This window comes from Pipra filicauda, unplaced genomic scaffold (genome assembly GCF_003945595.2).
Source record: "Pipra filicauda isolate LSUMZ 115617 unplaced genomic scaffold, ASM394559v2 scaffold3_size10097308_pilon, whole genome shotgun sequence".
Taxonomy (NCBI): Eukaryota; Metazoa; Chordata; class Aves; order Passeriformes; family Pipridae; genus Pipra; species Pipra filicauda.
The window spans coordinates 578,949-590,167 of NW_024104532.1; the positions used below are offsets into that span (position 1 = coordinate 578,949).

The 11,219-nt window shown below is 46.3% G+C and overlaps 1 protein-coding gene across 1 annotated transcript; it reads right to left on the reverse strand.

Moving 5' to 3' along the window:
- Window positions 1–1,834: 1,834 nt before the first annotated feature.
- FAXDC2 (fatty acid hydroxylase domain containing 2) lies at window positions 1,835–10,724 on the reverse strand. Its single transcript, XM_039385184.1, has 8 exons — window positions 10,677–10,724; window positions 7,866–7,957; window positions 7,664–7,761; window positions 6,854–6,975; window positions 6,331–6,536; window positions 5,315–5,420; window positions 4,467–4,633; window positions 1,835–3,449 (listed from the first exon to the last, which is right to left on the reverse strand). The coding sequence occupies exons 1-8, from the start codon at window positions 10,722–10,724 to the stop codon at window positions 3,293–3,295; spliced, it is 996 nt and encodes a 331-aa protein (XP_039241118.1). The 3' UTR covers window positions 1,835–3,292.
- Window positions 10,725–11,219: the final 495 nt, after the last annotated feature.

An 11,219-nucleotide genomic window follows, 5' to 3' on the forward strand; every position in this document is an offset into this window, starting at 1 on the left:
GGAGTCCCAGTGGTCCCACCACCCTCCAGGTTTGTGGACTGTGTGCCTTGTTTTACTGTCTGTCGGAGAGCAGCGGGCAGGGCAGAGCAAAGAACAGATGGACATGACAACCTGAGGCAGCTGTTTCTTGCTCCCACCTGTCTTCCTCCAGATGGAGGGAACACAGAGCCATTCACTCCTGCTCTGTGCAGGGGTGGGTGCTGGCAGAGGGCAGGGAGCTCCTTGGAGCAGTGTCCTGCACCCCTGTGCTGTGTGGCCATGGCCAGGCCAGGGCTGCCCAGGTCTGTGCGTGGCTGCAGGAGGCGCCGCACGTGACTTGTGTCCCACCTGGACAAAGGGACAGCTGTCCAGAGGGGCATTGTATTTGAGGAAGTTCTTGCCCTCCTGTAGAGGACAGAGTTTGGCCTTGCTTTTAGCTTGGATCCTTCACCTCCCCGTGTTCTGTGCTTTTTTTGATTTTAGAGGTCCGAGTGGTTGCACGTGTGCTCCTGTGAGTGCTGATCCATCCCGCAGCTCACGAGAGCTGCGTGGTGCTGGTGCCCAGCTGCTTTTGGAAAGGTCTGAGGGAGGCTAAGTCGGGAGGGGGAAGTGCTCCCCTCTTCTCAGGAGGTCCCCCAGGCTGCCACAGCTTGGGGCTTCTTGCTGAGGTCAGCCCATCTTTGGGGTACAGGTGGCTGCAACAGGTACAGAGCTCTGGCTTGGGGTCAGGAGTGGAGGTAGAAGGTGTGTTTCAGAGGAGGTTTTGTTGCTTTGCCATGCTCATTTGGGAAAACCAAACAAAAAAAAAGTAATAATACTGCTGCTCTGTTTTTGCCTGTCCGTCCCTCTTCTGCTGCCCCCTTGCACCCCTGACAGGGGTCCCTTGAGTTTTGGGAACTGCTCGGGACTGGTCGACTGTACTGTAACAAACTGACCTGTTTAACCTCAGTGTCCTGCCACGTGTCTGCATGGCAGTGCAGAGGGGGCCTTCTAGCTGTTAATGCCTTTCCAGTTATTTTGTCAAAAAGAAAAAGAGAAAAAAAAAAAAGGAAAATTGTATATGTAGCAAGCTGTGTTTGCAATGCTTATTGTCTCCTGTCTCCTCTGAGGCTGGTTATGTCACTTGTCACTGTTTGAAATGGGTGCTGGGCTCTTCTTGAGGGAGTTGCTACACTTGATGTTAAATGCCTCATTGGCTTTTTTTAAAGCTTCCAGTACAGGTAACAGATAAATGACATTTTTAACAGATGTTCCTCTCGGTGGCATGGAGCAGGTGGCTGGAGGGCAGCATTTCCAGGCGTAGTTTACAGTTTCACTTTCTGCAGACACTTGAACATAGGACCGATGTATCTGTGACAAGCACATCCCCTTGGTGGGAAGCTCCAGAGGAGCGGGGAGTGCCCTGGGTGCCAGCAGGCCCTGCAGGGTGTGCCGGGGTCCCCCTGGCCCCCTGTGCTGTCCCTGCTTGCTCCCCAGGTGCCAGCCCTGCACCGGGGGGGCTTGTGCCTGTGGTGCCCCTCATGGGAGGGGATGCTTGGCACCACTTGGCCCCTTCAAGCCTCCCTGGTGCAGCCCCGCTCCCCCTCCTCCCCTCCCAGCCTGTCCTGGTCCCACTGGGGTTGAAAACCTTTGGATCTGCGGCTCAGAAACCCCTGCTGAGCTGCACCCCAGTGAGTGCAGCCCTCTGCTCTCTCGCCTGGAGCCAAAGGGGTGATGGTTTGATGTGCTGGCCCTTCTCAAACCCCATGTGTCCAACCTCAGCCTTCTGTTTCCCAAAACTAGAAAGTGTGTGCAACCTTCTTCAGCTGCATTTATCGTAGAGACAAACTTAAAATGACTCATCACAGACCATGTATCACTTGGGAGGAAAATCTTGTTAATACGGCCGGCTGTACATGATCCATCTCTGTTGATAGTACATAATCTTTGACCCATGTGCTAGGATCATCATCACGTATAAACGGAAAAGAGAAAAATGTAAAATACTTGAATGAGAGCTTGTATTATAACATTAATATTATTCAGATTATCTGCTTTCTAGGCTGATGTGATTCATTATTCTAGTAATGCTTTAGTCCTTTGTAATTTGTGGTAATTATGCTTTTTCCTTTTTAATACAAAAAAAAATGTATAAAAATAAAAACTTCAAAAGACATCGCAGCCTGGGTTTTCTGTTCTGCTGACTTGTCTTCCCCAGGGAGCTGGGAGCTGCTGAGTGGGCCAGGTTCATCCCTGTCTGGCTGCAGGGACCAGAGGAGGGCTGGGGAAACGAGCTGACTTCCACAGGTAGAGCTGGGCTGACCACAGGTGAGTGCAGCACAGGTCAGCCCTGCGTGTCCCCTCCTCGGGGGGCTGCTCTAGCACTGGGGGAGATGTGTTGTTTTTGTCCCAGGCCCCCAGGCAAGACTGGAACTTAAAAAGATTTGAGAAAATTCACAGTATGTCTCAATGGGTCTGTAGGTACTTGGGGATGTGCATAAAGCTCTGGGGGCTGCTATGTTGAGTCCTTTCTTACAGTGTTTCACTGATCTCCACACAGCTCAGGACAGCAGGGACTTGGCTTTCCTTGGAAAGACTCTTTCCGTAATTTATCATTGTGGAATTTTGGTTGTATCTCGGAGTGAGATGAGGCTCAGCAGGAGGAGGTGATGGCATGTAGCACATCAGCTCCCAGCTCCTTCCCTGTCCCATGAGGGGAAACTCACTTTTGTTTGCCACTGATCTGTGGAGCAGCCATGAGGCCGTGACAGCCCTAATTCCGAGGGGGACTGACCTCTCCCAGGCAGAGATTGCTCAGGGGGAGTCAGGTCTCTGCTGCATGGGCAGGGGAGAGTTTCTAAAGCTGTGGCACCACTGATTTTTCCATGGGATTGCATCTACTATCCCAGGTGCTCTGAGTCTCAGAAAAATAGTGGTTTTAATACTATCACATGCAATTACAGTGACCTTGCTGGTGTTTCTATAGAGTCAGTGCTGCTGAGAGTTGCCTGTGGAAACTGGTGCTAAAACCTCAGTAATTCTTAATGAAAACTCCCCAGAGTCACGTGGCCCAGAACACACCTGGCTCATGCACAGGCAGCTGGAACCAAGGGACAGTGCAAGTAATTAAGAAGCAAACCACTACATTTTGCTTAAAAGTAGATTTCTAGAGCAAGAGTTTTTTGCAGTAAATGTGCAGTCATTTCCAGCAGCATGTTTGACTTCAGTTTCGGGTCTCGTTATGTGTGAACAATAACTTGTTTCCCAGTTAAAATACTATTTGGCATAAATCATTGTCTCTCACTCTGCTGGTCACAAGAGCTGCTGGGCTGGTTCACTCGGCCCTCTTGGGTGCCTCGGGGATACTTTCGGAGAGCGGTGTGAGGCCGAGGAGGACCTTGTGTCTCTCAAAGGCTTTGGTTTGTCTGAACACTCTGTCTGTGCCATGCAGATAATCCAGCACTCCCAGGACTCCATAGCACTGGTTGAACCTGAGAACCAAACGAAGATAAACATCGCTAGAAAGCTACTGAGGTTACCTCACCTTTTGTATTTCCATTCCTTTGGGAGCCCTGTAACCTGTCTGTGATTTCTGTCCCTGCACCAGTCTCCCTGGCAGCTCTGTTGAAGCCTGGGTGAAACTTGTGCAGCTTCCCTCTTTGCTGCCTTTGTTACCCAGAAATGGTGGCACTGAGCAGCAGCCACGACTCTCCCAGGCAGCTGAGCTGTGGGAGCAGCTGGACACTTGTATTACCATTCCATGTGCTCCCAAGACTCAACTGCCATGGGACACAGAGTGGCTGTGCTTCCAGCACTGGGATACTGGCAGAGCTGTCCTGCCCAGAGAGCATCTTGGATCTGCAATCATCTGTGTCCTGACAGGAGGTGAGATTCAGAGGAAACGACAGATAAGAACTGGCACCGTGTTTGTGGTGCTGCCCAACATTTGGGTGGCGAGTGAACTGTCCCATGGGCTGGATCTGTAGGAGGGGCAGACTTGGAGAAGTGTCTGAATCTGGTACACATCTGGGAGATGGGAACAATTCTTCCACTGCTCAGGTATGTGTCCCTGAACAACCTGCTGCAACTGCTCTCTCCAGAATAGGAGGAGCCTGGGAATCTCTGCCAGGAAGGGTTGTGATTGTCTGGGCAAGGTGTTATCTGATTAGTGTTTCTAATCCCAGTGTATGGGAGAGGAACAGACAGGCTTCCTGCATGTTCCCTTCACCTGTGTGACTTGCCCTGTCTTTACATCACATGCAATGTCCTCTAAACTTCTAGGAAGAGCCTTGCAGAGAACTGTCTTTGACAGGGCTGGAGTCCCTTGAAATCCTGATCTGTTTAACTGCTGTAAGAACTGGCAGCATTCAGCAGGTGAACTGGAGAGCTGCTCTGCCTGTACATGAGTCGTGCAAACCCACTTGACCCTTGGAGAGGAGCTCTGCCCACCAGTGGTGCCAGAGTGCCGGCAGGAGGGGAAGGGGAAGCTGAGCAGTGCCCAGACGTACTTGAGGTGGTGGAAGTCGTGGAACTCTGGAGATGGCAGGAAGGGCAGGTGGTATCCGCAGTGTGAAATGCTTGTTGTTACGAGAGCAAGGGAGAACCACACTGAGATTGAAACAATGTGAGACCCCATGACCATCGGGCCAGTTATGACAGGCAGCGTGTTGGAGAGCTGGAAAGGAGAACAAACCACCTCAGTAATGCTCCACAACAAGCAGACCCTCCTCTAGGAGCTGAATTGTGTCACCTGGGTGATGCATGACATTAGTTTTGCGCAAACAGCACAAAGGGAAGATGCCTCTGTGAACATCTTAATAAAGTTACATAATCATCCAAAAAATAATTATGGGACTAACAGAGTTCTACTAACTGCAAACCACAGTCATAGCCCAAGCTCCCTAAGCTTGTAGGAGGAGTTAGACATGAGACCAAACCGTGGATGTGAGGGCAGCATGATTCCAGTAAATCATCCTGGAGTCTGAGGTATGAATTTCAGCTTCACTGTGGAATAACACTGAGGCTGCTCTTGGGAAACCTCACTGTAAAAGGGTATGGCCTGTGGACACACACAGTGATGTGATGATCTGCATCACTTCACCGTGTCCTGCCCGTGACACACAGAGAGACTCAGAGCTGGTGCTCTGGCCCAGGACTCCTGTTAACAGGAGATGGGACTTCTAAGTAGAATCTTTTCAAGGTGGGATGTGTTTTCTGGGAAGTCTCAGCTGGAGAAGTGCTGGGAGACACTCCTGCAAACACTGATCACATTTACTTCTCTTACCATTTCTCCTAATCCCATGGAAATCATGCTCCACACAGCAACTGGAGGGTGATTATGGGAGAATCCACTTACTATGTGTTCTACAGGGTGAGCATAAATGGAGACCACGCCGACGGGGGCTGTCCACTCATGGTGCTTCTTGTGAATGTGCTTATACAGGACTGGGTGGTGAACAAGCCTAAGCAGAGCAAACAGAGAAAGGAGAAAACAGAGAAAGGCAGGTTTTGAGCTCTGCAGAAAGGAACATGGAATAACAGAACACAGAATTTCTGTGGGAGACTTGCTCATATCTCCTCTCACTTAAGGATTTAAACTGGGAATAAGAGTGTAGGACTCCTGCCTTCCCATGCTCTCTCTCTGTAGTACTGAGCCTTCACTCAACTGATGTGTCCACTGGCTGATGTTAAACTTAGTCCACATAAATCCTATAAATCAATGTTCCTGAATGACTCATTTGCTCAAATATGGGAGAACTGCTTAGGGGAAGACTCTGTATTTTCACTGTTTTGACTTTTCCAACTGGCAACTGTTAGAGTCAGAATTTTTGGTTCCATGGGCTCTTTGTAAGAAATAGATTTTACTTTTTGGTGCATTTGTCTAAAAGGGAAACCTACATATTTCTGAGAGTGCTGAGCTCACTTCTGCATGGGCTTTTGTAGGCTTTTGTCCTCCTTGTTCTAGCTTTGTCCTCTAGAAATCCTGCAGTGTTGGGAGCCAGGCCCTGTTTCGTGGGTGTTGTACAAGGGAACGGGAGATCAGTCACTGACCTTTTGGACTTTTTTTCTTTCAGGATACTGAGCCTCACTCTTTTCAAAGAACACAGCTCTTGTGTAAAGCTGCCTGTTTTGTTTCTTCCTTAGCTTCTAAGCTGTTCCACCTTTGTAATTTTACCCATTTTTGCTTACTCTAGGTAGTGGCAGCACCAAAGCCTCATGTTGTAAGGGTGCATTTCAGGACCTGTAAGTTTTCCCATATAAATACTCTAGACTGGTGGAAGAGGGGGACTAGGATTATTGCTGTTGTAGGAGATGAGTATAATCTTAAAGGCATGGAGGAGAATCAGAATCCTGTTCCTGTGCTCAGCTCACCTGTGTGTATAATAGAAGAGAATTTCCTCTATTATGATGAAGATGCTTAGCTCCACAAGAAACCACTGGAAAGTGGGTAATTCCTTGCTGAAGGTGTTGCCCCACCATTTCATGACATGGAACATGGCCACAAGCATAGGCAAGGAGACAAAGAACTGATTACCCAGTGCTGTGTAGATGGCTTGGCACAGCTTCTTTGTGTCCACCTGCAAAAGAGAAGTCAGGACTTGAGGCAAAGTAAGGAGTGATGCAGCTTTAGTTGGAAGGATAAAAAGCTTTTAGATTTATAGGCAGTTCATTTTGGGACCAACTTTTTAACAAGCTGTCAATCCAGATCTGATCAGTAACCTGATTATAGGATCTGCCTTCCTCTCTGCTGTGGATATACAAGACTTGGCTTGATTCTCCTGGAATCCTACCTGGTTGCAAGAGAAAAGCATAACAGGTTCTTCTCCCCATTCCTGGCCTAAGAGACTGCAGGAAGTGTTTAGCCAGCAGAAGAGGCAGAGTGGGAAGTACTTACAGGATCATTCTTGCCCAGCTGAATGCGATAGCGAGTAATGAAAGTTGGCTTTCCTGTTATATCAGCCACCATAAGGATTCCATTGAAGCCCCAGAAAGCAAGTGCAGGCACCAATGCAGCCCCTGTGGCGTGAGGAGAGGGCAGAGATGTGTGAATGGAGAGCTATGAATAAATCAGAAACAAAATACACTGGCATAGTATCCAGAGGACCTTGCTGGGACTCAGACGTGCCAAGACCTGCCCTGAGATGCTTTAAAATGAAATATGGGTAAGTTTTGACATCCAGGTAAGATCTAAAGAATGGGGAGGAGGTTAGAGAGGACGAATGTCTCACAGGTTGAAACTTGAGAAAACTGAGGCTAAGAAAAGGTCTCTCTGTTCTGGGTTACTTTTAAATACAAGTAGTATAATGTTGAGTTGATCCCTAGAACCTTGCAAGGTCCCTATAAGTTCTGTTCACCAGCTGTTAATCACAGAGAAGAGTTTTACAGGTACTAGAGCAAGAGTAAAATCCATTAATTGTACTTAAATTTTTAGTAATCAGTTCTGCTGAGTCATTCAGTTCTCACAGGAGCAAAGTATCTTCACAGGGAAGCCATTTCAGCAGCAGAAAAAGATCAGATTTTTAATCTGTACAGGGAGTCTAATGGTGACCCCATTCAAAGGCAGAACAGCTGCACAACATCAGCTGTCTCTGGCTTCCAAGCCAGTGCTTTTCTGTGGGATTAGTGAGTTTGGCAGGTCCATGAACCCCTTTTACATACAGTACATGGATGATTTCTCCTACAGAGGAGTGTTGTTAAAACTCACCAAGGAGGAAGATTGTCCACTCATCTCCCTCAAAGAAGTTGTAGAACTTCAGCCATGTTGTTTGCCAGAAATTGCCTAAAGTTATATCCTGCATAAACCTGTGGAAATAAGAGTTCTTGGTTGCCCATCTTCTTGTCATCCACTTTTTTCCCCTTTTCACAGAAAAGTTTCACCTCAAGCCACTTTGTTTGAACAATCTTACCAAGAAACAGAGTTCACTAAGGCAGTGAACGTGAGCAGGCCTGTACTGAAGGCGTAGGCACTGATCTTCAAGGCATCCCAGAGCTTCTCTTCCTGTGGGAATCAAAAAGAGAAAGCACGTGCTGCTGAGGCCTGCCCTGGCATTTTTGGTATTTGCAATGGTAAAGGCAGTCCTGTGATGGCCTGTTTTGTTTCATACACACTCTGAAGAACACAGTAACAAAGCTGTTATGGGATATTGTGTGTAATTGAGGGGGGAGTACACACACATCCATCTGCCATGCTTACAGAGACCTGACGTGTCACTGATGTGGAATTTCTCTGGAATAACCAAAGGGAGAGAAAGGACCACTGATTTTTCCCTCTCTGTTTTTAGTTGGCATGCTGCTCAGTACCTGGAGGAGTACAAGGAGCTTCTGGATAACTCGGAGCAGTGGGAAAAGAACACCTGGGGGTAAGGAGTGGTGCTCCACTTCAGCACCTCCCTCCTTCAGTATTTTCTCCCTCCCAGGATACAGTATGCTTTTTCCCACCCAAAATAGTCAAGAACTGCTGTGCTCAGATGACCTGGTTAACAGCTCCAGTTAATCCAGAACCTCTCCTCTCAACATTCCTTTTTGTTTTGAAGACCCTTTGTGAAGCCCATTGCCCACGTGCCCAGAAACTTGCCTTTTTTCCCCAAGTATAACAGAGCTTTAACACCTTTCCTTTCATAATTCACTTTGCTGTGCCTTTAGGCCATCACAGGTACAACTCAGCTCCAGTGCTGAGAGTACAACTTGGCCAGCAGGTATCATGTGCCATCTGTATAACACAACTGCACATCAACAGGGAGCTAAAACACTCAGCTTCTCACAAGTACAAAGTTCTATAAATCCCTGCTCTCAGCCACAGAAATGTTATCTTCTGAAGAAATATTCCTGTGGGCAGCTCTAATGTTAGCAGGACTTTTTATCACAGTAAGGATTTTAACTGTACAGAGCAACTGCAAGACTCAGAAAATTACCAGTGAGACCTTTTGATTCTAGGAATAAGTATATTCAAAAAGCAGCATTCTATATTTGAATATTTAAATATTCAAAATCAAGATGTTTAGCAAATATATGACAAATTTGTAATTAATGATCTGTCTTTTAGAGTGGCCCAAGTTTGAATTGGTTCTGGAGTTCAGCAATCTTAGTGAATATGAATTATATTTATCTGCAGGATGTTTTTAAAAAAAAATCAATGTAATTTTAAAATAATATTATATAATAACCAGCTATTGTCTTCTTCATTCCTCTGTCCTTCCTGTTTTTTAACTGTGGTGTTGTGCTGTACAAACAGACTGGAGTAGAAATAGTATGATTCATAGTTGCAGTTCTGCTTGTCTTCTGTCAGAGAGGACAAACAAGAGAGACAGCTCACTGAGAAACATTGAATGCAGGTGGTTTAGGGTAATGCAATATAGAAAAATTCTCTTTACGTGGCTTTCAGATTCTGTAACAGCTACAGAACATTAAATGTTACCCAGGACTTGTCAGCAATATTTATCTGTCCCAGGACAGAACTTTGCTTGTTAGCACTGAAATATTCCTTATTAAAACAAACAAACATTTCCTCTTATCACCTTCTTTTTTTTTTTTAATCAAGTGAGCAACTGGGGAGGAATTAATTGCCAGGACTCTTGCCCTACAGCTTGATGTTTGTGAACCCTACAAGTTTATATTATAGCAATGCTATCAGCTGCCAGTGTTATCACTGGCTGTACTGAACTGCAGAGGCCAGGCTGGCAAAAGTCTCAACTCCAGCTTCAGATAGTGCCTGCTGGATCCTGGGCTGGAGATCTGCTCTCTTAGCAATTTCATACTTCCAGTTGCCTCCATGTTATGCTGAAGTAAGACTTTCTTAATCTTTAGACCCTGGAACATCACCCACATATTCTTTAAAAAAAAATGTTACAAAAGCTATAAAAAGCTTTGAGCTTTTTCTCCTGGGATGAAGAAAGAACATACCAGACAAAAATTCTGATGTCTTACAAGTGTTAAAATTTTTAGTTAGACCAAATAAGATTTCAGATGCTTTAGCATCCTCCAGCTGAAGAACTCAAAAGTTTCAAAAATTAGTAACTCCTAATACTCCCCACACACTGTGCAAGTCTTGCCTTGAGACAGGATAGAGTAGGTAAAGCTCAGAACCTCAGCTATTTAAAAAGCCCTTTGGCTAGAAACTGTTTTGTTTTGGGGCTGTGCTTTTATTGCATGTGATGAAGTGATTACATGAACAAGTCACATACAATGTAATTACATGAGCTGTAGAAGCAGAGAAGTTTACATATATATATAAAAAAAATCTTGTTCATCAAGTCCAAGTACTTAACACCCTGTTTCTCTTCATGCCAACAGCTCCAGCACAGTAGTTTCCAAACTAATTCATGGATTGCTTGAGTTCTTGCCCTTAAAGGGCTTGTAGAAGTTGGCAAATTCCTTAAGTGCAGAACAGGGTTGCTGCTGGCATGGTGAAGAGACTGGGGCACATCAGCTGGGTCTGGGCCCAGTGAGGTGGTCCAGCTTCTGGTTATGGGGGAGTGTTGTGGGTTCTTGCCACACAAAGATAACAGGCCTTTCCTCACTTGCTGCTGTAGCTGCAGTCCACTGGAAGGGAAAAACACAGGGGAAATGCTGCTGTAGTGATAAGAGATGAGCTCCTAATTGTACTGAAGTGATCGGAACGCGGATGTGTCTGTCACTTCTCTTAGAAGATGATTCAACACATCCAGCCTTCCAAAGCACCTGGATAATTCTTCCCTTAAAAGATGACCTTGAGCCTTTACCTGCTTCTGCTGCTCAGCCATGGTGGAATATCCAGAGTCTGTTTTCATCTGAAATAAAAGGTGATCTAAGTAAGTGAACCTTGGACAGCTGGAGAGTGAAAGACTACACTGCTGGCAACAGCAAATCCCCTCAACTTCCAGTCAGTTGCAAAAGTGTAAAATATTTACTCTGTGTGCCCTGTCCTGTCCTGCTCCATCCTTCATGTTACCATCGAGCAAAGCTGAGCTCTAGAGAAGAAAAATGCCCTTATTTCCTGATGAGTTAGAAGTGTCCCAGAAGACTAACAGGGATGCAAGGATAACAAAGAAATATGGGAGGATAGCCAAACCCAAAGCTTTTTGCTCATGGCACACGTGTAGTGACACAGCTGCCTCCCTTGATCTGACCCAGGAATACAGTGCACCCAGCAGCAGCTCCAGCCCTTCTCAGATTGTGAGGAAATGATGATGTGGGGTGTTTCCTTCCATAACATGCAGTTAAACTAACAGGAATGAAAAAAAAAAATCCTAAAACAACAAAGTGAGTTTGTGCCACAAAGGATT

What these genes read in the sequence shown, in the direction of transcription:
- FAXDC2 (XM_039385184.1), bottom strand. Translation starts at nt 10,724, where the DNA reads ATGAAAACAGACTCTGGATATTCCACCATGGCTGAGCAGCAGAAGCAG. An exon ending in AGCTGGGCAAGAATGATCCT is followed by an intron (nt 6,537 to 6,853) that starts GTAAGTACTTCC and finishes TCTCTTTTGCAG; the next exon opens with GTGGACACAAAGAAGCTGTG. An exon ending in CACGACTTCCACCACCTCAA is followed by an intron (nt 3,450 to 4,466) that starts GTACGTCTGGGC and finishes TTTGGTTCTCAG; the next exon opens with GTTCAACCAGTGCTATGGAG.